The 24357-nt window shown below is 45.4% G+C and overlaps 5 protein-coding genes and 1 non-coding gene across 13 annotated transcripts; 2 read left to right on the forward strand and 4 right to left on the reverse strand.

Moving 5' to 3' along the window:
- The first annotated feature begins 17 nt into the window (after positions 1-17).
- LOC6507023 (coiled-coil domain-containing protein 186) lies at positions 18-3112 on the forward strand. The gene is made up of 7 exons (XM_001956768.4): positions 18-873; positions 929-1048; positions 1105-1168; positions 1222-1376; positions 1439-1581; positions 1652-1832; positions 2040-3112. The coding sequence occupies exons 1-7, from the start codon at positions 136-138 to the stop codon at positions 2997-2999; spliced, it is 2361 nt and encodes a 786-aa protein (XP_001956804.1). The 5' UTR covers positions 18-135; the 3' UTR covers positions 3000-3112.
- Positions 1882-1954, reverse strand: Trnam-cau. Its single transcript has one exon. It is a non-coding gene; the product is annotated as a tRNA-Met (tRNA).
- Positions 3074-3765, reverse strand: LOC6492989. The gene has a single exon (XM_001956767.4). The coding sequence runs from the start codon at positions 3689-3691 to the stop codon at positions 3125-3127; it is 567 nt and encodes a 188-aa protein (XP_001956803.1). The 5' UTR covers positions 3692-3765; the 3' UTR covers positions 3074-3124.
- A 156-nt stretch (positions 3766-3921) lies between these two features.
- LOC6507024 (rab GTPase-activating protein 1-like) lies at positions 3922-9598 on the forward strand. Its single transcript, XM_001956766.4, has 9 exons — positions 3922-4719; positions 5020-5292; positions 5540-5723; positions 5797-5984; positions 6050-7128; positions 7203-7391; positions 7459-8178; positions 8238-8690; positions 9077-9598. Exons 1-9 carry the CDS (start codon positions 4407-4409, stop codon positions 9242-9244), a joined length of 3567 nt encoding a protein of 1188 aa, XP_001956802.1. The 5' UTR covers positions 3922-4406; the 3' UTR covers positions 9245-9598.
- LOC6492988 lies at positions 9587-13406 on the reverse strand. 2 transcript variants are annotated; one of them, XM_014908681.3, is made up of 6 exons: positions 13114-13406; positions 12730-13060; positions 12273-12677; positions 11465-11833; positions 10704-11411; positions 9587-10637 (listed from the first exon to the last, which is right to left on the reverse strand). In XM_014908681.3, the coding sequence occupies exons 1-6, from the start codon at positions 13315-13317 to the stop codon at positions 10423-10425; spliced, it is 2232 nt and encodes a 743-aa protein (XP_014764167.1). In that variant the 5' UTR covers positions 13318-13406; the 3' UTR covers positions 9587-10422. The 2 variants fall into 2 exon arrangements, with proteins under 2 accessions (XP_014764167.1, XP_001956801.1); XM_001956765.4 differs by having other exon boundaries at positions 9587-10623; positions 13114-13405.
- A 126-nt stretch (positions 13407-13532) lies between these two features.
- LOC6492987 (isocitrate dehydrogenase [NADP] cytoplasmic) lies at positions 13533-17754 on the reverse strand. Of its 7 annotated transcripts, none has more exons than XM_044714403.1 (4): positions 17577-17691; positions 15505-15650; positions 15153-15230; positions 13533-15048 (listed from the first exon to the last, which is right to left on the reverse strand). In XM_044714403.1, exons 2-4 carry the CDS (start codon positions 15607-15609, stop codon positions 13768-13770), a joined length of 1464 nt encoding a protein of 487 aa, XP_044570338.1. In that variant the 5' UTR covers positions 15610-15650; positions 17577-17691; the 3' UTR covers positions 13533-13767. The 7 variants fall into 7 exon arrangements, with proteins under 7 accessions (XP_044570338.1, XP_044570339.1, XP_014764165.1 ...); XM_044714404.1 differs by lacking the exon at positions 17577-17691 and adding an exon at positions 15708-15889 and having other exon boundaries at positions 13533-15018; XM_014908679.3 differs by lacking the exon at positions 17577-17691 and adding an exon at positions 15708-15859.
- Positions 17755-24357: the final 6603 nt, after the last annotated feature.

Raw genomic sequence — 24357 nt, forward strand, 5'->3', positions numbered from 1 at the left:
ATTTCGATAAAAATTTATAAATCTAAAGGCTCGTATTGTGATAAATATTTTCGTTGACCAACACTTGTCTTTTCGCAAAAACAAAGCAAATTTATTTATTAAGAAATTTAAATGATAATTTAGTCACAGATAAAAATGGAATCAGCCCAGGCGACTCAGCCGGCTGAGGCGGTGAGTCCGGAGAAGGAGGCCAAAGTGGATTCAGGGCAGGAAATCAATGATGCCTTGGAAAAAACGAGCGACGTGGATGTGGAAGTATTAGATGTCCAGATGGAGAAGTCCAACGGAAAAAGTGAAATCCAGAGCGATGTACCCGAGGTCCATAATGAGGTCAAATTGGAGGAGGACCTAAAAGCTGCCGTCCTGGATCAACTACCCATCGAAGAAGGAGTGGCTGCCGAACTGACCCTGCGATTTAAGGACCTGCAGACGCAGGAAAAGGAGCAGGAGGTGCAACTTGAGTTGGAGCTGGATGCCAATCAATTGAAACCCCCGCAGAATGATATACTCTCCCACGTTCACTGCCTGGCTCAGTTAGAGGAGCAACGCCGCAGCTTTGAACAACAGCTGGATCAATTACGTACCTCCAATCTCCAAAAGGACAATATGATCACCCTTATCCAAAGGGAAAATGCCATACTAGATAAAGAGAAGCAGGCGGCGCGCAAGGAAATGGACATGGCCAACAAGGAGAAAGAGGCCACTGTAATAAAGTTTGCCATGAAGGAGAAGCTTCTTATCGATGCCAAGAAGGAGAAGGACACTGTGGAGAAGCAGTTGGCGGAGGCCAAAAAAGAGGTTAAGAACATATCCACAAAATTTGTGGCTATAAACGAAGAAAAGTCACGTATGACGTATATAATTGACGAAAAGGTGGGTGTGTGTGTTCACTATGTGGCCCGATTCTAATCTTTTAACTTTTTATCAGTGCAACGAAGTCAGGAAATATCAGAGGGAGTGCGAGAAGTATAAAACGGAAATTGGTCATCTAGAATCAAAGCTGAAATATCATATAAACAAGCTTAACTATGAGACAGAAGCTAAGGCGGTAAGACTACAAATAATTAGAAAAAAACCTGATTTATAAACGGAATTCCTTAACAGGTCGTTGAACGAAAGTTGGAAGAGGAAAGAAATGCTCCCAACAAACTCGAGGAAAAAGCCAATGGTATTAGTATATTTTTTTTAAAGTCATATTGTATTAATGTTAAGATCTTACAGAGAAGCTGAAAATGGAATTTGAAGCGAACACAATACTCCTGAAGCACGAGATCACAAGCAAGACTGAAGCTCTGGAAAAAATCACCAAGGAACAGCAAAAGTTAATCGAAACCAACAAGGAACTACAGCAACAGCTCCAAGAGATTACCACTGCAGTATGGTTAAAAATTAACAGCTTGCTTGAGAGTTTAATTAACACTTTGCTTTATATTTTCAGCACAACCAGCTCACAGAGGATTTGAACCGTTTGCAGGAACAACACAATTTTGTTGAGGCTTCCTACAGCGATGAATTGCTGAATTCTGCGAAACTTAGAGGCCAATTGGAGGAACTTCAACTTTTGAAAACCCAAAACACTTTGTAAGTGTAAAAAATATTTAATTATTCAAAGGAATTATTTTTATATCATTATATATTATTTATTTTTTAGAAATGAAGAAAAGCTGGCCGAGGAGCAGACCCGCATTGAGCAACTAGAGGCCTTAGCGCAAGACAACGAAACCGATCTGGAGGAACTGAAAGTCAAGAAGCAGGAGCTGCTCACAATTAACAAGGAAATGAGCGAACTTATAGTTCGTCTACAGAATGACATATGTCTTGCAGAATCCAAGGTAAGATAATTAAAATAAAAAATAAATAAAAAGTTTAAAAAAATGTACATGCCCCGGGTGAGGCTCGAACTCACGACCTTAAGATTATGAGACTTACGCGCTGCCAACTGCGCCACCGAGGCTATGAAAACCGGCCTGTCAGAAGCTTGCTAAGCCCTACATGGCGAGGATCTGCAAATTTTTAACTGGGATATTTTTACATTTCAGGCCCAAGGATTGGAAGCTGAGAATAAGTTGTTAAAGCAGGAGAAGCTTAGCTACGATACCAAGTACAATCAACTGGAGCAGCAACTCAACTCGGAGGCGGCGGAGAAGGGGGAGGAGCGTCTAATTTTAGCCAAGCATTTATCAGAAAAGACGAAACTATATGAACTGACCAAGCAGAAGCTAGACGATGTCCTAGGCGACTTTGAGGCCACCCAGCACAAGCATACCACAATGGTGAAGGAGCTTCATCGAGAACTGAACAAGTACAAGAAGGGCATTTCGGAACCAAAGTCTCCCATTGCGTACTGCAGCAATTGCCAGCAGGCGCTGAATGGTTACCCCTCAGAGCACGGTCAACAGAATCAACGTAGCCACAGTCGATCCAGCAGCCATAGTAGCATGCACAGTGGTAGCAGGAGGGCCAGCGAATCATCAGAATCGGAGACGGTAGCCAGCACTGCCACAACAGTCCAACCACCGCCATCCATTTCCTCTGGACAACCAGATCTTCAAGCGGTACCTTCCAAAAAAGTCCTAGTAGAACGGATTCTGCGACTGCAGCAAGCCACTGCTCGGCAAACAGAGCGAATAGAGTTTCTGGAAAATCACACAGCTGCCCTGGTGGCCGAGGTCCAAAAGAAATCTAAAGTAGTACAGCACTACATGCTCAGGGATCAGACTGCAGGCGCCCTGACCACCTCCCGCAGTGACCAGAACAAGAGTGAACTGGTTAAGTACGGAAACGGTATTATGGCAGCCATCTACGGAGGATCTGCCAAAGCTGGAGGTGAAAACAAAGCCATGTCGCTGGAGCTCTCCCTGGAGATTAACAAGAAGCTGCAGACCGTACTCGAGGACACGCTTCTGAAGAATATTACGCTTAAGGAAAACCTGGACGTTCTAGGCCTAGAAGTAGATAACCTGACGCGGAAGTTGCGCGCCCTGGAAGCCTCGAAATGATGCCAGTATTCCCATCCATTGTATTCCATTCCACAGTCTATCCCATGTACAGATAGTTTACAAATTCGTTGTGCTTAAGGTTAAATGTATAATAAATTTATTTAATATTTTAACAACTTAAGGGATCACAGCAATCCCTCGTACAGCTTGGCGCTAACGGGTTTCGGTTGTCCAAGACCCACTCCAAAACTTACTGAGGGTTTCTCACCGTCTTTCGCTAGTCGCGCCAGTTTATTGTGGGTTCTCTTAAAGTGCACCTTCATCTGGGGATTGGAATTGCCTGTTTCCTCGGTAACAAACTCCCGCAACAGAGGTGGCAGATCGATCAAGGTAGGAAGTACTACCTCCTCCACTTTCTTGTTGTTGTTAAGGTACTTCGCCTCTTCGTCTTGTGGGACTAGCTCGTAGTCAGCTTTGTAGCTGGTGCTGTAGATCTCCACTGGTTTGGGTTGGGTTACTCCGCGCCAGGTTTTCTCCACGGTGACTCGTACCTTTCGCTCCTCTCCCGGCTGTTCGTCAACGGCCTGTACTTTTAGAATCCGCATGTAGCAGGGCTCCGGGTAGCGCTGGAACATGTTACGTATGAGCATGCGACCCACTCCCCAGTTGGGCAGCTCGGAGACCAACTCCCAGAGTGTGTTGCCGCGAAAGTCCGTGGTGCGGCCGAAGTACTTGATTACTTTCTGGCTCATTTTAGTTGATAAATTCTATATTTTCTACTGAATCTTCCGGTAAAGTTAAATTTTAGAAAAAACAGCAGTGTGGCCGATTTCTTGGGTTCCAAAAGTATTGCACAACGGTGAACAGCTGATGCCTATCGATGACCTAAATGCTGTTAACCAACACTAACAAAAAAAATATGTAAACAAAACAGAGGTAGAAATTGCACGAAAATTGCATTAATACCCATTATATATAAACAAAGTCTCTCTAAAGTGTGTGAATAAGGCATATAAAGTGTTATCAAGTAATAATTCAAAGACCGTGCTATAGCTAAGCAATTACATCAGCTGCGGTTAACGAAAAATCCATAGGAATCCGCAGCAAACTGTTGACCCCGTCGACCCCACCGTCACGCCACGCCCCCGCCCCTTGAGAGTGGGCGCTGTGTGACATACATGCGCGTGTGTGTGCGGCGCAATCAACGCCCCCAATCCCAAACCCAAACCCAAACAGACCCGATTCGTCATCGATTTACGGCGGAGAACTGAAAGAAATCCAAACAATGCTACTCCACTGAAAATTGGACAAATTAAACAGACCCCCAAAGAAATCTATAAAAAGCAAGTAATAACCTTGAGGCAGAAATTGATTTGTCGAACAATGCGCCATTCGTAGGGCTGGATATAATCATAGCTAAGAAAAAATCCATCACAAAGAGAAACTTTGGAATCTTGAGCGTTCAGAATGGATGATAATCTGAGCACCAAGTCCTCGGAATCCTCGATAACTACCAGCGGGGAATACGAAATAGTCACCGACAGCAATGTGGCCAGTCCCACGGACCAAACAAAGAGGTCACTAAACCAGGATAAGAAAAATACCGAGGAGCTGCTTGGTGGCAAGCCACCCACTTCTTTAAGCGCCCTGGTTCTGTCCTCGCCAGGGGGCGACCGATCGCCCACTCTGGACATGTCCCACAACCGCAATCTGAGCGATATCCAGCACGAAATGACGGATGCCTTGAGGGATTTGGATTTGGAACGCGGCGGCGTCGTAGGTAAGTTTTGAAGTGAAATGTAGGGAAGGTTATTGTTAGCTCTATAAGTGCTCAGTCGCTGCCCTCCGCCAACTGTGTACACATCGTGAGCGCTCGCTCCAAATTGGAAGCGTAGCATATCATCGGTTTGCTAAGCCAGCTAGCTACCCAGGCAGCCAGCTGCAATCTTATCTTCCAGAGCCGTAGTGCTAGTGCTACGCTGTCATGGAAACAATCGACAAACAAACTGCCTCACAGCACATCCAATAAATTGAATTCCATTCAATTCAGTGCGTAATTGTCAATTTAAATATTTTTTAGGAGGCGAAAAGAGTTCGCAGCGCCTACCTAGTCACCAGCAAAAGTCCCTGACCCTGCCACTGACGGGTGCCGGGGGTCGATCTGCCGATCCAGAGATGCGTTTCCCGTGTACCATGTTCTCGCCCAAGAGCGAGGAAGCTATCGACGATGCATCCAGCTCGAATAGAGTTGGCCATTCCGTGTTCTACGATTGCATAGACGCGAGTCCGGCTTGCTTGGAGGAGAAACAGGACGCCATGAAGCCAGAAAAAGGAGACACCACCGATGAAGAGGGTAAGTTTGGACCACATTGAGTGTCTAGGAAGTGACTTTAGTCTAGTGACTAAAGAGATCAAATTTTAAAATAAAACAAATCAGGAAATACGCAAAGAATTTCGCCAAAAATATGTGGGTAAACAACCTGACAAAAGAATTTACTTAAAAACACTTGACACCTTGTTTTAAATTTTATTTTTTAATCGATGTTTGTGGAGTAACCCAATAATATATACATAAAATATTTTTAAAACCCCTTAAACAGTTTCAGAAATCGATCAGGGATGCACGATCTTCTCGGGAGTGACCTATCTGGGCGCTGCAAATATCAATGCTCCCAAATCCGAGACAGATGTGTATCGGATTATGAGCGAACTCAATAGCGGCTCCAAATCGGTTGGTCTCAAAATTACAGTGAGCATTCCCAACTGCTCTGATGGTCTGGTCGTGTGAGTAAATACATTAATCACTTTTTATTTTGTATTAGTTTTTATCTAAATTATTACATTTTTTTTCAAACAGACTGCACGACGCCGAGAGTAATACAATTATAGCCACCTACGAAATATCCAGCATCATATTGTACTATCGTGGACCCGTGGACACAGTGGAGAATGGTTGCTTTGCCTTCACGTGGTTGCACGGAGATGCACTGTTCCAGTGCCATGTATTCCGTTGCCATATTCCCGAGGCGGTTAATCAAGTCAGCGGTGAGTCAGTTTTGTATGGTAATTCGCGGTTACCCCCAATGATGAATGTTCCCATTTTTTGCCAGCCTGCTTCCAGAAAGCATTCCAAACGTATCCGCCCAGCATGAGCTGTAGCCTCAACTCCGCCGTTGATATGGCCAACTCAGTAACTTCCGATGTAAGCGGAAATCCATTGAACACAGCCGGTTATGAGTTTATTGTTTCCTTGGAAATACGAGAGAAGGTGGCCAAGAATTCATATGCTGCCGTGCCTAGGGATAGGGGATGCTTCAAGCTCCGTGCAAATACGGACAAGGAAGTGTGCATTACGGTCAAGCAGACGCCCTCGAACATACTCCAACCATTGTTCATAGAACGATGCTTTGGCGTTTTAGTAGCACCAGGAAAGCTGGTGGTCCAGAAGGACATGCATCTGATAGATATGCACAGCATGGGCTATGTTTCTCCTGGTGGCTCCACTGAATCAGATAGCAACCAGCAGAATTCCAACCATCCCTATGTCATTCGAGCAGAGTGGAAAGCTCAGGAGAAGGCGTTCGAACAGTTGAATCTGGAAGCGTCTAAGACCAACCTCACTGTTGCAGTGGACATCGTGATGCGCCGCATCCAGGAGCCAGTGCGATTCGTCATTGAGACCCCAGTGACCATTCAGTCGGCCAGTGAGATGCGCATCATGGATCATTTCATGTCCAAGCGACCGATGACACTGCGATTCTATTTGCATTTAAAGCGAATTGATGAGTCTAACTGGAAAGTGAACAGTATCGACCCCTCTGAGGAGATCACAGAGCAGCAGGGCGGTCAGCAAAGCTCGCTCGTGAAAATGGGCATGAGCCTATCGCGCATCGTGCGCAGTTCGTCCATAGCCTCCATTGAGGATGACTGTCCCACGGACTACAGCAGCGATGGGGATGAGCCCCTGCTCAGTGGCACTGGCGAAGTGTCAAAGGATTGCTCCCAGGATACTTTGGACGAGTGGGACCCGATTCTAAGAGAATGGGACGGTGAAAAGAGGCCCAAGAATCTTGCTCCCTTGGTCCGTTTAGGTGTACCGGAGGCGCTGCGTGAAAAAATTTGGCAGAAGCTGGCCAATGTTGAGGGCAAGATGGAGATGAACGACAAATACAAGATCCTCATCACCAAAGTAAGCTGGAAATTAAATATAATTTTGATTAAGATTACAAGGCTAACTAATTTATTTGAAATATATTCTTTTAGGAAACCAAATGTGAGACAGTAATTCAGCGAGACATCCATCGGACTTTCCCGGCGCACAAATGCTTCAAGGAGACTGGAGGATCTGGTCAAGATGCGCTCTTCAAGGTGTCCAAGGCCTATGCAGTGCACGATAGCGAAGTCGGTTACTGTCAAGGTCTCAGCTTCATTGCAGCCAGCCTGTTGCTACACGTGGGTCTTTGGTTTAGAAACTATTTAAGAAATACTATATTAATTCCATGCTGAACCTCCCTTTCAGATGCCCGAGGAGGATGCCTTCTGTGTCCTAGTCGCTCTCATGTATGATTATGGACTGCGAGATCTGTACAAGGCTGGTTTTGAGGTTCTCTATTTGCGTCTGTACCAGCTGGAGCGCCTGATCAAGGACCAGCTGCCCAAGCTGCACGAACACTTTACGGCCTGCGGCATTGAGACGCACATGTACGCCTCGCAGTGGTTCCTCACCTTGTACACCGCTCGCTTCCCGCTCTGCTTCGTTTTCCATGTCCTGGATGTATTCCTGCTGGACGGGTTACCTGTCCTATTCCAGGTGGCCGTGACCCTGCTGTCAATCTGCGAATCTGATCTGCGGCAGCTTGATTTTGAAGGCATTCTTAAGTATTTCCGAGTGACGCTGCCCAAGAAGTGTCGCAACTCGAGTCAAGCTCGTAAGGTAATGAAACAAGCCTGTGAACGGAAGATCAAGAAGCTGAAGCAGTACGAGGAGGAATTTCTGCTGAAGAAGCAGCACAAGGAGCGCATGGAGAAGGAGGCGCAGATCTACGAGAGTCGCTTTGGCGAGGAGCGGCGTAAGCTGCAGGGCGAGATCGACACGCTGAACCAGCAGCTGACAGCGGCCAAGGAGCGGGCTGTCGAAAAGGAGAAAAAACACACTGGCATCATACAGGAATACAAACAAATCATTCAACGCCAGGAGCAGGACATGAACACTCTCAGCGAGACGCTGAGTAAGGTGATGGTGAGTAAGCATAAATAATTATGAGCTTGGATGATACAATTTCTTTCTTTCTATTCCAGAACACGGTTTCTAAATGCCAGGACTGCCTGCAGCAGATCGACGGAGTCAATGACAACGTGAAGTCGGGCGACGGCAACAGTAAGCGGCAGTCGGACGCCATGCGGAATGCCAACGAGCCACCACTGGGACCTTTGGATCCACTCAACGCCGCAGCGCAGCGTATCCGCGAATTGGAACTAGAGCTAGCCCAGGCCAAACTCGCCCAAGTGGAGGCAGAGTGCAAGAACCAGGATCTGAACCATCAGCTCAGCACCACGCTCAGCGAACTGCAGACCAACCGCAACAGCTGGCAGCCCTGGCTATCGAAGACCTTGAATTCGTTGCAGGAGAAAGTAACCACGCGAGGTGGGAATCGGGACACTGGCAGTGGTGCACCCACGCCTACGTTCCAATCGTACATGGGTCAGGCTCCCACGACAGTTAGCGAGGCCAGTTCCCCCAGCGGCAATCAGGTAACTTAGGAAGCAATGAATCATTCGAGCAACCATCATGACTGGAATTTCCACAGTTTTCTTTGCCTAGTTTATTGTGTATTATTTCTATTATTAAGATATGCGTATATCTCTGATATTAGCTGAGAGTTGGGCTAGCCCAGAGAAAATACACAGATGACGTTCTTATCATTGTTTAATTTATATGCGCCATACACCACGACCCAAGCAATCACTCAGCACACCCATATGCGCTTGAAGAATCTTTATTTAGTATCTGTTGGATCCCCAATTCTTGTTTATCCTTTATTTTTATTACTTTTGATATTATGCTGTTGCAATAATAAAACCCATGTATATACCATACTTAATTCGATTCTTTACGATCCACTAATGCGGCTGCCCAGGAGTACAAGACCTTTGCATTTGCCTCGGTAGGCGGATCACCGAAGCTGCCCAGCAAATTTCAGGCCACCAAGCTGCGCAACAGCATCGACAGTCTACGGAATATAGTGGTGCCCCTGGAGACGGGCAAGTCGCTAGCCGAGAATCTCAAGCAACAGTTGCAGCAGTAGATGCAGGGGTAGGTGAATCTGGATAGCAGGAAGACCTACTACATTGACTACGCCTTGGTATTATTTATAATAATCGTCTATCATATATATATATATACAAACAAGTGCATTTTGATTTCCATATATATACGCGAGTATTAGATTTGTATTATTTTGCACTTTTGAGGCACCCGGCGCCAGGGCTGGTCAAATTGTTATCCCGGTCGAGATTCAAGGGATTGGAATCATTTGAGGCTAAGAGCGTATTGTTGTTGACTGTGTGTGACTCGACCTGGACGCACAATTTGACATGACCTGGCTAATGCTACACATTATATGGCTATAAATGAATAAAGTATCCGATAAAATGCTAAATATTTAGTTTTATTTCCATTCGGCTTGTTACATAATCATATTTAAATCATAAACAGTTCCTAACAACTGTGACCAGATCCCAGAATCACACCTGGCTGTAATACTATCGTTCCATTATCCACCTCTCCGTCGAATCCTTCAAATGAAGAACAAACGCTGCGCTCCATCAGCTCTCTTCTGTGGCGTGGACACCGCCATGGTGGCGTAGTTCATTAGAAGATCGGCAGATGAGCTACGTTGGATGAGTCGCCTTCTCCCAGCACTTCCCCCAGCCCTGGCGTTGCTGAAGGACCGGCTCCGCACATGACCATGGTTGCGTCTCTTTGGTCGTTGAGCTCCAAAGCAGGATACCTGCTGCTCTGCCTCGCTATCGCTCTCGCTGTGATTGGAAGTCGTCAGCTCTGTCGTGTGAGTTTGGAGGATTCTGTTGGAGTTCTCCGAATCATTGGTTATGGTATCCGAACCACTGGCTTCGCTGGTGATCATGCGGGCTCTTTTCCCCACGCTGTAGCTGGAGGGATCCCGCGATAGTTCCGAACCAAAGTTACTGCTACTCCGTTCGTGGGGAAGGTTGGTGCCGTAGCTCAGGAAATCCGGATAGGGCAGGTGAAGCTCATCGGCCGAGAATGCCTCCGGGGAGGAGAAAGTGTGACGGAGACGCTGCGCCCTGTAACACCGTCCAGGCGGCATCTGCTGGACCACCAACCAGGATCGCTTCAGGTAAGTGTGCTCTGTGCAGTTGCTGCCAATCTGCTCCAGGTTTAGATTCATGTTCGGATTCTGGGTGGTGGTCACGGGACTCCCCACCGTGGTGGAGGGCAGGCCTATAGTGAGTGAAATGTTGAGGGAGTCGTCGTCTCCCTGAGTGGACTCATCCGCCGTGCTCCCGGGCGTCGTGGCTGCTGGCTGAGCGGTTGGGGATAGTTCACCCCTAGCGGATACCGGTGCTGGGCCCGTTGAAACCCCCACGGATTGGTGGCGGATCCCTGGCTCCTTTGCTGCCGCGAGAGACGAGCTTGCAGCGCCTGCAAATGGGACTCTGTGGGTAAGTTAGCGACTGCAGGGCGGGATGGGGGAGTTGGGTTATCGGGAACCCGTTACCTACCACATATAGCCGTGGCCATGAGCATCCTCTGAGCCATCGCCTGACTCTGCTGCTTCGCGTCCTCTGTGGTGTCGGTGGAGGCCACCGCGTGGGTCATCGCCGCTGCCGACGTACTCGGCTGTTCCGAATCCCTTTCCAGGCTGCAGCTACGATGAAGTGGCAATACGGATTGCATGGTGCAGTTACTGGCCGCGCGACTACAACTGCGATCTCTGGGCGGCGGACGACGGCCACGTCTTTGGCGACGAGGCTCCCGCAGCTCCTGCTGCATTCCCACCTTAATAACCTCCTCGTAGTCCGGCGGAGCTTCATAGCTGGGTGGTTCGTCGGGCGTCCGATCCTCGTCCTGTCGGTCCAGCAGCTCGCTGATAGTCTGCAGGTGGCTCTGGAGCTCCCTCTGGTGACGTGCCCTCACCCCCATGCGATAAAGGATAACCATCCAACCGGAGAGCACTCCGAAGATACCCAAGGTACTTATGATGAAAATACCCGTTGCCGTCTTAAGATCCGGATATTGGTCCATCTTGGGGAAGTAGTAGTTTGGCTTGTGGGAGTACCAGCGACGATCGTGGTGCAGGTGGGCCCAATCCTCTTCGCAGGTGTCCGGCTCGTCGCTGCCATCGCCGCAATGATCAAAGCCGTCGCAGTGCAGCCGGATGGAGATGCAGTGGTTGTTCCCGCACAGGAACTCCGAGCCGATGTAGCAATCTATGCAGTAATATCATAAATAAATGACACTTCCTTCTTAGGAAGATACTCACTCAAATAGTTGAACACGCTGTAGACGATGGCCAGTTTGGAGGACATCCCAAACACTCCCCTCAACCGAATATAGTATCCTGTTAGGATGGGAGCTATGTGGCTCTCCTTGCTGAGGCCATTGTTGGGCCACATTACGTTTTCGATTTCTACGGCGTCCGAGGTGGTGCCCTGGCGGATGGTTAGTTCCGAGCGTGCTGCCATTCCATAGAAGTCCTCCACCCGCAGGGAAATGTGGGTCTTCATCATCATGTAGTTGTTGCCCGGCTTGATGATCCAGATGCAGTCGAAGAGCCGTACATCGGTGGCATTTTCGATCATGTTCATCATGGTTATGGCACCACCAGGTCCAGTTACCATTCCGCCACAATCTAGGAGGATGGTAAGAAAATAAACCGCGTTGTTTCATCATGATTCCAACCCCCAGAAGTATCAAGGTCTGTCTACGGTTTAAACCTGCCCCAACAATGCATAATCAGTCCATCCCCCTTCCGTACATATATGAGTGGTGTCGTTAGCAACCTTTGGGCAGTGATCCAAGAAATCGATTGTCTTACCAAATCGGACCGAGCCAAAGTGTCACCCAGTTTCCACTTCAACGCTTAGCATTGACATTGATATGCCCGCTTCCATCCTCTTCCTACCTCCATCGTCTCCTCCTACTTATCCTCCTGCCAAAATCAATATGACAATTGCCTGCAGACCTTCAAGTGCTCAGCTAATCCGGAAATTGTCAACGTGTCATTATCCTTACATTAACGATTTAAAATGTCTCTCCATTAGCACCTACTTTGTAATCCCCCAACTCACCCGTATAGGGTACCAGCCGCTCATCCTTAAGCTGCTTGGATGAAACGAAGCTCACTTCTGCCCGGAAACCCACTCCGGTGGCTGCATTTCCTCGGAACTGAAGAAGCAAGGACTTCCCGGTGCTCACTGTGATGGGCGGCCGGAAGTGTTCTCCCGTATATGAGTCCAACATCTGGCCATTGGAATCGAATATCTCCAGAGTGGAGGCGAGACCCAGTTGGAAGTCCGTAAAGTCCAGACGCACTTGGCAATTGTCAGCTTCGCAGGTGAGGATGTGCTCGATACCGTAGTCCCGGGGATATGGCATGGGAAAGTACGGAGTGGAGATAACCTGCGGCAGGTGCTTTGTGTTTCCATTCCCCACAATGGATTGCTTTGGAGAACCACTAACTATCCGCACGTTACCTGTTCCAAAGGAAGGATTGAATAAAGTATGACATGGATATCAGAAACTTACGTTCTGAGAAGTATTGCAGCGAAAAGACATGGGAATTGGTGGCCCTGTAGAAGAACTTAAGTTGCAGGGTCCTGGTTTTGCTGCGGAAGACCTTTCCATCCCCGCAGAACTCTTGTCCGGAGATTGTGGAGTCATAGGGCGGTTCCGAGAACTGGATGTGCTCGCAGGGACACATGCTGGACTTGCCGCCCGTGTTGCCGCAGCTCTTGGAGAAGTTGGCATACGTGAAAGTGACCCGGATGACGCACTCGGCGCAGGTAACCAGCTCCAGGCTGCACTGGTACCACACATCACCCGCCACAGCATCGTTTTTGAAGCCCAGCGGGGAGCTCTGCTTCAGGATTCGTCTCTTTATAACGATCTTATCCTGTCTGGATAACTTACCCTGTAGGCGGTGTTGCTCACATTGCGGGCGTGAAGCTCTCCGGCCGGGGAGCCCAGCTCCAGGAAGTGCCTCCTGCCATCCCAGTGATTGCAGATATCCAAATCCCTATAACTGTTGCTGGCCGGATAGGCATCGCCTGACCAGCAGATCAGGCAGACCAAGTAGACCAGCAGATAGCCATAGCCCACGGCTGCGGCAAACATGGATCCTTTTCCGCTCTGGGTGCCTTCCTGTTCTTCCGTTGGAAATTATCCGTGTTCTAGTGCCAAGCGCTGAGACAAGACTGTGGCGTATCGCCCATAAATCCAATAATGCTGGACCTAGTGGAAGCCGCACAAGTGGACAACCACTGGCACATAACACACAGTAGGAACCGACCCACCCACCCTCGACGACTGGGTTAAAGACCTCTCGGCAGTCCGGTACAAAAATACATTTATTTGAATTTTCTTAGGGGAAATCAGGGGATTGCGTCTCGCAGAGACAATGGACATGGAAGAGAAACATGCATCGAGGACACGAATAGTTAGCCTAGGACATGCACATCTACATTTAAAAAAAATGGAAATTAAAAGTCTGACAACGACAACGACGAGGACTAGGCTTCGCTGAGTGGTTCCTTAGAGGTGCGAGGCCTTTGGCTCGTCGGATAGTCACTTGGCGGCGGCGGCGTTCTTGGCCAGGGCCGCTTCCAGATTCTTGGCCAGTGTATCCATGAACTCGAACGTCTCCTGGTAGTCCTTGCGAGTCACGGCGTTGGGGCTACCCTTGATGCAGATGGCCAGATCCTTGGTCATGGCACCGCTCTCGATGGTGTCAATGCACACCTGCTCCAGGGTCTCGGCGAACTGCTTCAGAGCCTCGTTGTCGTCCAGCTTGGCGCGGTGGAGGAGACCACGGGTCCAGGCGAAGATGGAGGCAATGGGATTGGTGGAGGTCTCCTTGCCCTGCTGGTAGAAGCGGAAGTGACGGGTCACGGTTCCGTGGGCAGCCTCGGCTTCGACGGTCTTGCCATCGGGGCAGAGCAGGACGGAGGTCATCAGGCCAAGGGAGCCGTATCCCTGGGCCACGGAATCAGACTGTACATCTCCGTCGTAGTTCTTGCAGGCCCAGACGAAGCCACCCTCGGACTTCATGGCGTAGGCCACCATATCGTCGATGAGACGATGCTCGTACCAGATGCCGGCAGCCTCATACTCCTTCTTGTACTGCTTGTTGTACAGATCCTCGAAGATGTCCTTGAAGCGACCGTCGTACTTCTTCAGGATGGTGTTCTTGGTGCTCATATAGAGGGGCAGCTTGCGGTCCAGGGCGTATTTGAAGGAGGCGTGGGCAAAGTCCACGATGGAGGCATCAGTGTTGAACATGCCCAGAGCGACACCAGCGCCCTTGAAGTCGTTGATCACCTCCTCGATGACCTGGCCGTCGTTGCCCTTCCAGGTGAGGGTGAGCTTGCCGGGACCGGGAACCACGTAGTCGACAGCCTTGTACTGATCGGCGTGGGCGTGACGACCGATGACGATGGGCTTCTGCCAGCCAGTCACAAGGCGGGGTACGTTCTTGCAGATGATGGCCTCACGGAAGACGGTGCCTCCAAGGATGTTACGGATGGTACCGTTGGGAGACTTCCACATCTTCTTCAGACCGAACTCCTCCACACGCTTCTCGTCGGGGGTGATGGTGGCGCACTTGATGCCCACATTGTACTTCTTGATGGCCTCGGCGCAGTCGATGGTGACCTGATCCTCGGTCTGATCACGGTACTCAATACCCAGATCGTAGGTGTGCAGCTCAATGTCCAAGTAGGGCAGGATAAGCTTGTTCTTGATCGAGTCCCAGATGATGCGGGTCATCTCGTCACCGAGCACATCCACCACGGGTCCGGCACGAATCTTTTGGGCCATCTGTGAGTGAGAACAGACCGGTAGTGAGTTCTTGATGTCGATTTTATGGGAAAAATTTGAAATCTTATTAGCTACATATTTCGTGAAGCAAATGGAACAATGGATGGCAGAGTGGGCGTGTCTAGGGCAATCACCTCGCTCACAGCGGTATGTTCATTATCCATGGTACACTTTTTCAGATTAACGCTTCCTTTAGACAGACTGATCAGTTCCTAGACGCAGGCGATATGAATATGATTATGAATGGCAGTTCCAAAGTGATAGACAGTCAAAGCAAAGTGAACTTTGACCCGGATACCCCACAGAATAGGGTGGCTCGAAATAGGAAATAAATCTAGATTCTAGACTTCCAAACGGTAATAAGGGATTACAAAACAGTCATGGATTTTGTCCAATACTTCGATCCACCCGTATCCAAAGAGAGGGCTTCTGAAAATGATAGGCAGCCGGTGGGATAGCAGAGAAGAAGGCAGAAGGTGAACCTACCGCGGAACTGCTGGCGAAATTCGCCCGAAACATGGCCCGAATTAGCTGGGGCTGCTGCTGGTGGACCGACGTCATCCTAGAGGCGGTGCGAAGGATTGCGAACATGGTTGGGGTTTCGGATTGGCTTGTGTTTATGAATGAACCGACTGGAAACGAGACGAAATTTCAGCTTTGTCACCACAATATAAATAAACAAATGACACTTGGAAACTGTGGTAGAGAGCTCTCCGGATAAGGCACAATCTCCGGCGGCACCCGCGTCTTATTTGTAACTGATAACCGGACCCTGGTGCCGTTACTCGCTGGCTGCACTTTCAGGCTTTCTGCTCATTTAATTGTTGCGCAATCGGCGTAATCGGGGAATACTTAACAACCGGACTGATAAGATTTAGCTAGCACACTGTGATAAGCTGCTCTCAGAGCACAAGGCAAGATTTGAAACTCTAGTTTTAATTAATAATGCTATTGTAAAAAAAATAACAAAACACTCGGAATCACCTTGTAATAGTTATCGTTATCGCCGGTACCAGCAGAGCTTCCCTGTGGGTGGCACACACAACTGTTGCTCTTCTAATCAGCTTGCTAAAATAATTCTCTTATTCGGGTACAGACGATTATTACTCAAAGTTCACGGCCGCCTGATAATATAAATTATAAAAAAGGCGTGTGGCATTTGCTGAGTTTTATTCTTGTGTTTTTCCATCAGCTGATAAAAACAGTGATGGGTAACGACATGTCAACGCTAAGCTAAGATAAATTTGAAACTTTGGCGCCAAGTGTCACGAAGGCCCAATCTGATAATTTTGAATCTTGACCATCCTTATCTACCCTAGACGACCCTCAATTGTATAACTGTCTTAATAGCTTGATTCTTTTTTTAGATTTTCTTTTCAGCTCTGAAAATTGAGCTAGGCCCGCTTTTATAGAAAGATTTCTTCTGGATTGGACAAAACTACTGCCACGGTGGCGCAATCTAACATCACGCCACAAGTTTAGACCATGCCTCCAAAAAAAGGGGGGCCGGTGCTTGACATAGGAATAATAATATTTATGCTTTCACCCAACGAATTTCACAATAGTTTTCTTCTGTCACATATAGCAGACTTCGAACATGGTACAAATATTCACAACTATCCCCTCCTCCCTCTGTTAACGTGGCTGATAAGATTTGGCCATGGTAAATAAACATGCCGGTGTTAAATACAGTAAGGATTCACGAAAAACAAAAGTTAAAAGTTGAGCATTATATAAGGTTTTTTGAGATCAAAGGTCAATCTTCAGATTGAACAAATATAACCAGTTTTAATACAAAAACTAAACTAAAATAAAGAATCTCAGGATCTAATTTCTATTAATTTAAGGATTTTAATTTTTTTATATAGAAGTATTTGGCAAAATCTGACTTTTATTTGCATACAATTTCCAACTAAAGAAGCTTCACTGTCATAAAACAATTTCACTGCCATACGAGCTAATATCTGTCTATCTGGAGATGTTCTCGAACAGTCTATTTGTAGATATAATACATAGTATTTGAATAGGTTTAATTAAAACTGTCGACATGAAGTCGAGATTAAACTTTGGACACCACCTGGAGGCCCGGTTCACAGGTGGAAGAGAATCGGATGGGGCATTTCAGCTGGGTTACGTGTCTGCCGCCCCACCAGGAGAAAGAAAGAGAGAAAGGAGAGAGGAGACAAACAAAAACCGGTGCGAGAAAACAAACGCAGCGGCACAGACAGATAAATTGCATATAAAAACAGACCGGTGGGGAAAGTTCGGCGACTGGCAAATAGATGGGTGTGTGGATGAGCCAAGTAGGTGGGGCCAGGGGTCATGCATAAACTCAAACAAGTGAACAAATGCATAAACAGGGCTCCAGTTTAGCCATTTGCATATTCGAACTTAATTAAAAAGCCTCCATTTTATTTTTTTGTGCCTATTTTTCGCTCAGATAAATTGCCAGTCAGCGTTATAAATGCAATAAAGATTCGATTTGAATGTGAAGATAAAAATGGGGGGGCGCGAGGCACGTATGCGATAATAAACTGTTTTTCTTTTATTACACTTACCTTTTGAAATTATTTGAATTGACGGATTACGAATTTAAGAACACCACGAACCACTTCCAATCACACACAGCGACGATTCCGATTTGATTTTGGAATTAAAACACTAAATACCAAGAAGTCGCGAGTCTGCTGAACGTCAGGCTCTTCTACAAATTATAAGTATACCCGGTTGGTTTACCGGTTCGACGAGGGAAGGCGGAGCAGTGGGCTGTTTGCGACAGATAATTCCGTAGATAAAAACATGTTTTGGCGGATCAGCTGTTTTCTCTAAACTTTCTGAACTTAAAAGCTTTCTCTTCATGAGTTTTGAATCAGGCAGACTTTGGCAGACATCGTTTACCGGCTTTAAATTAAATTTTGAATTTCTAGATCTTCTTACACGCCCTTAGAGTTTCACTTGTTTATTTTAACAATAACTCTTCAGTTTAATAATGGCGCTTAGAAGCTTTCAACTCAGAACTAGTTCCCTTTTGCAGTATTGAAACGGTTTTCTTACTTTCTAACACTGGCTTTTTTTTAAATCGCCAGCCTCGTAACATGGCTCTAAAAGAAAATCCATAAAATCTGCTCCAAAAGTGAAATGTTAGCCAAGCTCTTCAGCTGGGCTTGAAATATGCAAATAAAAAAATCTGCAATCCGGTGTGTTGTTGGCCGCTTTTAATGTGCGAAAGTGTGCTGCGGCCATCAAAACCCGAATGCGACGTTCTGCCAAAGAGGTTGACCACCAGTGACTACAATAACCTAGGCTTAAACTGGAAAAAGATATCATTTTCTCAACCTATAATATAAATCTACATTTTATCTATACATTTATTATAGTAATTCCTTTTTGTGACTTCCTAAAACTGTTTATTTTAAACAATTAACTACACATATTTATCCTTCTATCTCGTTAACTCCAGCACCCGTTAAGCATTTCCATTTTTTCCGAAAAAAGAGCCGAAAAAAACATCAAATACGGCGACATGGAAGCACGCACGAAAATCTCTCGATCTTGGGCCTATTATTTGACATAAACTGGCTAGAAAAACTCGTCTAATTGCGACGCTTTCTTTGCCGACGCGTATAAATTAGATAAGCGCCGCTCTGGTTATATAACCCCCAATTATAACAAGTCTTAATTTGTGCATGCCAATGCATTAAATAACATATTCGTGGCTAACTTGGTCCTCTTTCAGGTAAAACAAACGCGTGCCGGGGCCGGCGAAAACTGTCTTGGCTTAGACGTGCCCGTCCGTCTGTCCGTTTGTCCATCTGTCCGTTTGTCCGTCTGTCCGCTATTGCCCTGCAACAGTCGACTACTCTACACTAACCATTAGCCATGTCAATGAACGTGAAATGGCCACTTGTTGCCACTTGCTCTTGCCCATGCACATCATTCACACATCGGCCCGTAGATATATTATATGTTGGATAAAAGTAGAGTGCGTGCCTGAACTGCCATATTTGATAGTTGGCATTGTTAACTATTTCTGTCTGTTGTTTTTTATTTTTTTGGTCGTTATGTAAACAGATGGCAGAAGACAACTAGCCAACACAAAAAAAAAGGGCAAAAAAAAAGCGAAGACTAAAACTGAAAACAGAAGCAACTGGTAAACTACTTTTAATTTCAGCCAGCCAGTGGAATGCTAAGGAGAAAAGTAAAAGCCGCCGAAGAAGTCATCCCAAAATATTAGCTAAATATGTTTTGTGTCTCGTTTTTTTGAAAGTGAGATGCGAGCGCCCTCGAATGAAGACAATTTGCATAAACAACAATATATGGCATTTTCGAAGAAGCTCTTGGAGAAATACTAAAAATAAATAAAAACTAAAATATAACCAATTTGTATAAATTAAAACTCGAATGATTCATAAAAGCTAATCAAATTGGATTAATAATAAACCGAATACTTTATTAATTAGTAATAATATGATTAATCCCTGTTTTTTCTCTGTGTACATGGACCCTTTTTGGGTAGCTAGAAACAAGTTGTAAATTTCAACGCTTTTGTGGCATCTCCCCCTCGACTGCCACCTCTCCTCACACATCACTCATACGCCGAGTGAGCGGCTGGCATTCCTGACTTTTCACTTGTTACCCATACGCCCCGTGGTGCGGTGCGAATTCCACATGGCCCGCCAAATGAGGGAGAGAAATAAAGAGAATTCCTACGGCGATGCCGTGCACGTGCAGCGGATCTAGCTGTGATGGATTTTTCAATGCCTCTCGATCCATTCGTTTTGTCGGCTCTAATGCACGCCTGCAATAACAAATTACTTCCTGTCCACATTCCAAAATCCCAAAATCCACAGCAGCCGCAGCCGCAGCAGAAGCAGCAACAGTGGTTGTTACCATTCTGGAGACGTGTGTGTAGCCAAAGCATCGGAATATTACTATTAATTATATTGAATGGAGAAAGTCAATTTCGTCAAACAAAACGAAAATAAAAACAGACTAAGACCAAACACTCCTATGCTGAAAAGCAGCAGCAGCAGCAGCAGCAGCGTATCTTTTGTGCGCCATTTCTAAAGACGATGTGTGGCTGTCAGGCAGTCAGTCAGTTGGTCAGCCAGTTGGTCAGTTAGCCTGGCCAGTTTCCATTTCATTGGAGTTAGTGATGGCATCGTGATGAACAAGGCTATACTTCTACAATACCATTTAACTATAGATACCTAAACTATTTATTAAAAAATTTAAGAAAAAACTATAAAATTAAACCAGATTAGTGTTGTAATTATTATTTAATACAACATAAACTTATGTTAAATATATAATTATATAATTTTATTAATTATATTTCAGTTTCTTTAAAAAACCATCTCTCAAAAAAACCAAAAACTTAAACCACTTTTAGTTCATCTCTTATCTTTGTAGAGCGGCGGCATTTTTTGGCTTTGAAAGATGGAAAGACGAGATCAGGGGATCTTTGATCTGGGGGGTCTAGTGGGTCTAGTGACTGGGGGACTGATGAAGTTGATATCTTAATCGCATTGCCGATCTGGTATGGCACATATTTCATTTCTCGCCCAGTCCACATGCAAATGTCTTTTACGAGTAGAATTCATGAAATGGAAATCTCTTTTCATCCGCCTGTCCATTTTTTGATCTTCTGGATGGCCTTTTGATGATATTTATCAAGCGCTCGTTTCATTATGTTTACAGTTACGTCTCGGACTTTACTGCTTATGCAAATTTATGCTAAGTCGCCACCAAAAATAGCCCCTCCTGTACAAAATATATATGGCATCGGTATCATTGACTTCCCCATCGGTTTGATTGGTTTTTAATTTGACTTGCTGGGGAGGATGAGGGGGCATTGTTTCTCAGTAGCCAGTGAAAGGCGTCAATGTTGTCAACATATTTTTGTTAGCCAGGCTAGGAGGAGGCCTTGCCAATAAATAGACCAGCTTTCAAATGCAAGACGTGGAAATCAGTGCAGGTTGGAGACAGAAATTATACTCTAGATATTTCATATTTAAAAATAATAGCCTAGAACTATTTTTTCAAGCATAACCTAAGTTTTTCTCTCACCGTTATATATATAATTTTTTAAATTTATTTAATCCATATTATACCCTTTCCTGAGACCTTTAAAATCGCTCAAAAAATCGAAAGCAATGCCAAGCCATTTGAATTTCCCATTGCGCTCCTGTGCTTGCCAATGAAGTGCAGCCTGGATAGCAACTCTGCATACCAATTGTCCAGTGGGTCAATGTATCCAGTGGGCCTGGCCCAAAGGCATGGCCGAAAAGCCAAGACCAAGGGCCAAGATCAGCTCCATGCGAGAAATCATTAATGCTCTCGGTGGGACCAAAGGCCGGGCTTTCGGCTTTCGGCTTTCACATGGTCTAAGCCAGAGCTCAGAGTCAGAGCCTAGAGCCAGAGTTAAGGCCAGACATGGACTGCGTCTATTGTTGTGTCAGCTAAATATGGCCAATAGCCAAATATTAATTCATGTGTTCCATCTGCTTGTATGCAAATTTCCACTCCCGCTCGAAAGTAATTGAAGTCGCTGCGGAAATGTTGAAAGCGATCCCGGTTCTGGGCTGGGATGGGTTGAGGAAATGGCTCAAAGGCAGGACAATACGGCAGAAGACAGGCTACATGGGGCCTTTGATAACAGGAAGAGTAAGTCCATTCTTCCAATATTTCTTCTTCAAGCGTTTCCATTTATTTTTCCAAGAAGAATATATTTTAAGAATTAATTATAATTAATCGCAATTTAAAGAAACTTCAGAAGCAAAGTTATTATTATGTGGGTAGTTTAGGTATATTTTTAGCTTACGAGTTGAATAATTATTTCCCCATTTCTTCGTTAATGGCAGAAGCTCTCTTTTTGTGGAATATTATAAAAATAAATTATTGTGGCGATCGTTTCTGGTTTTTAGCGTTTTTGGCCAAATGCCAAAATCATTGCGGCCATGACAGGCTTGAAGTTTTGCTTAAAACCCTTCACGGCATTGGATCTTCTGGTCGGATCTGTCCGTGGGATGACTTGTACTTTGGAGGGTGAAAATCAAAATGAAAAGAAATTTAATTATACAGCATAGGACAGCGCAAATAGTTCCATATTGTTTTTTTTTTTGTTTTCTATGTTAGAGGCTCAATCATGGCATCTTCCGCCTCCATTCCATACCGAGGAGATCTGTCTTTTTGTCGTCGAAAGTAAAATTTCCAATTGATTTTTGTGTTTTGCGAGATGTTTTACACGCTTTTCGTTTCCATCATTACACAGCCCGGCAATAGTTGGGCTTCATCATTGCCAAGGAGAAATGTTACCCAGAAGTATACAAAAGTGCACAGCGAAAAAAGTTTATAGAGTCTGTAGTCTATACTATGGGTTGTGGAAGTCCTATAAAATAGACTCTTCTTGGCATTAACTCCAAAAAGTATATTTTTTTTAATTCTAATTTATTAAATTATAGTACTTAGTCTTGATTACTTTCAATGCATTTTGTCAGGCAGCACTTTCTTCGTTTTATGCTAAAACGCTTACGCAGCATGAGATCTTCCGTGGGTTTTGTTTTGGGAAGACTGTGTTGCTGCCACGAGTGCTGGAGGGCAGGCAGGCAGCCTTCTTCTTGCCATCGCCGTGGATCCGTGCAGAGAGGTTTTTTCGAAAGCATCATCGGTTTTGGCTTTTGGCAGAGGAAGGAATTGAATTGGCAACCATGGACTGGTAAAACCTTCGCTTTCTGCCAAAAGCTTCCCATTCAAATGTCCAAGGTAATCATTACAGTTTTCAGCTGGGGGGACAGTAATGATGTGCTAATGATGCCCCCTCAACGTGGTCGGCAATTAATCTTTCCCAGAGCAGACGCAGAGCAGAGTATTCGCTCATTCATGCCCGATGCGCGTTTTATTAATTGATAGCGAAATTATTCGAAATTGAATGTGTGTTTAGACACTTTCACTTGCTTCCAACTTGCTTTTCTACAACTGACTGAAGTAGGAAGCTGGTAAAGGTGATTCAACTTGACATTCTCTTCTCCCACAATCCTTTTTGGGGCGTGGGATTTCTCACAAAAATCTGTACGATAAGATATTCAAATATTAGTGCCAAATATAGAATCATTATGTATGCCTTTGGCGGTCCATTGCCTCCATAAATGGACCAGAAAGTTGTCCATTTGATGCGACTTAACGATTAGATAATCGGCCATAACTCATGAGCAACTTTTACTGATCCATCTGTCAAAAGGGAATTCATTAATCCTTCTAAATGCGCCAAAAATTAGCATAAGACACAATATCATAAAGAAATGTGAGATCTGTGCGAAGAGTTAAAAAAGAAATGCTTACATAAAGCGGGCATCAAGAAACTAAATCGCTTAAATGATCAATTAAAATTACGTATACGCAATTTGTATGCCAATTTGGCTTTAAAAGTTTTTCGCTGTGACTCGCTGTCCCTTGCCAATGAATGGAGGGGGCATGGAATGGAATGAGTCTTTACATGTTTTCACTTTTAATATACAAACCCCATAGATACACATACGCGTCCAGATACTCAGATACTTGTATGCGAGGAGAAATGAGAAACGAAACGTAGCATTCGAAACATTAAAGTTTTAGTTTTGCTTTTGCTATAATTTAACTCTGGACTTGGCATTTCATTCATTCATTCACTCATCATTTTGTTGCTCATTTTTTTTTTTTTTTTGGCATTTAATGATCATCACTATGGCAGGCATACTGCTCACCTGGTGCGTGTGGTAGTAGCCCCTCGGTTGTCCCTTGTATGCCACCTGCCACTTGCCTCCCGCCGCCTTGCTGCCTGCCTGCCTGCCTGCCACTCCCCATTTCTCCACCCATTCGGTCGCGTTAAAAGCCTTTCATGGCCCGAACGCTGTTCTGCTTCATTTTGTTTAATGACAATGAGCCATCCATACAGCCCATACAGAGGGGGCCACAAACAAAATGTTTAGCTTACGTTTTGCTTTCGTTTATGAACTTTCACGTATATGCCTCCAAACTGAACCGAGACGCATGCCGAAGAAGATTTGAGCGTTTAAATGTTTTCTTCTCTTATGGAATTACCTAATTTCGGTTACGAAACAAATCAATTAATGTATGCTTCGGTGAGAAATCTAAGGGTGGAGAGGTTACATTACAAAAAAAAAAGAAGGTTGGTTTGTTGGAAATTAAAAAAATTAAAAAAATGACAAAGGGGAATTGCTAAACACAATATTAATCAGAAAATATTACTTTAAACTCTATATAAATTTTATTAAACATAAATAGCTACATATATAGTAAAAATATATTTTTTTAGAGTGCACTTACAAGACCCTAATGAAT

Source organism: Drosophila ananassae, chromosome 2R, assembly GCF_017639315.1.
Source record: "Drosophila ananassae strain 14024-0371.13 chromosome 2R, ASM1763931v2, whole genome shotgun sequence".
In the NCBI taxonomy this organism is placed as follows: Eukaryota; Metazoa; Arthropoda; class Insecta; order Diptera; family Drosophilidae; genus Drosophila; species Drosophila ananassae.

Excerpts from the sequence above, each read along its gene's own strand:
- LOC6507023 (XM_001956768.4), top strand. The coding sequence starts at position 136 with ATGGAATCAGCCCAGGCGACTCAGCCGGCTGAGGCGGTGAGTCCGGAG. Across the intron at positions 874-928 it reads CGTATATAATTGACGAAAAG|TGCAACGAAGTCAGGAAATA; the intron begins GTGGGTGTGTGT and ends ACTTTTTATCAG. Across the intron at positions 1,582-1,651 it reads TTGAAAACCCAAAACACTTT|AAATGAAGAAAAGCTGGCCG; the intron begins GTAAGTGTAAAA and ends TTTATTTTTTAG.
- LOC6492989 (XM_001956767.4), bottom strand. The coding sequence starts at position 3,691 with ATGAGCCAGAAAGTAATCAAGTACTTCGGCCGCACCACGGACTTTCGC.
- LOC6507024 (XM_001956766.4), top strand. The coding sequence starts at position 4,407 with ATGGATGATAATCTGAGCACCAAGTCCTCGGAATCCTCGATAACTACC. Across the intron at positions 4,720-5,019 it reads GGAACGCGGCGGCGTCGTAG|GAGGCGAAAAGAGTTCGCAG; the intron begins GTAAGTTTTGAA and ends AATATTTTTTAG. Across the intron at positions 7,129-7,202 it reads ACAAGATCCTCATCACCAAA|GAAACCAAATGTGAGACAGT; the intron begins GTAAGCTGGAAA and ends ATATTCTTTTAG.
- LOC6492988 (XM_001956765.4), bottom strand. The coding sequence starts at position 13,317 with ATGTTTGCCGCAGCCGTGGGCTATGGCTATCTGCTGGTCTACTTGGTC. Across the intron at positions 11,834-12,272 it reads GCGGCTGGTACCCTATACGG|ATTGTGGCGGAATGGTAACT; the intron begins GTGAGTTGGGGG and ends CCATCCTCCTAG. Across the intron at positions 11,412-11,464 it reads CAGCGTGTTCAACTATTTGA|ATTGCTACATCGGCTCGGAG; the intron begins GTGAGTATCTTC and ends ATTACTGCATAG.
- LOC6492987 (XM_044714403.1), bottom strand. The coding sequence starts at position 15,609 with ATGTTCGCAATCCTTCGCACCGCCTCTAGGATGACGTCGGTCCACCAG. Across the intron at positions 15,231-15,504 it reads ATTTCGCCAGCAGTTCCGCG|GAACTGATCAGTCTGTCTAA; the intron begins GTAGGTTCACCT and ends GCCTGCGTCTAG. Across the intron at positions 15,049-15,152 it reads AACATACCGCTGTGAGCGAG|AACTCACTACCGGTCTGTTC; the intron begins GTGATTGCCCTA and ends ATCGACATCAAG.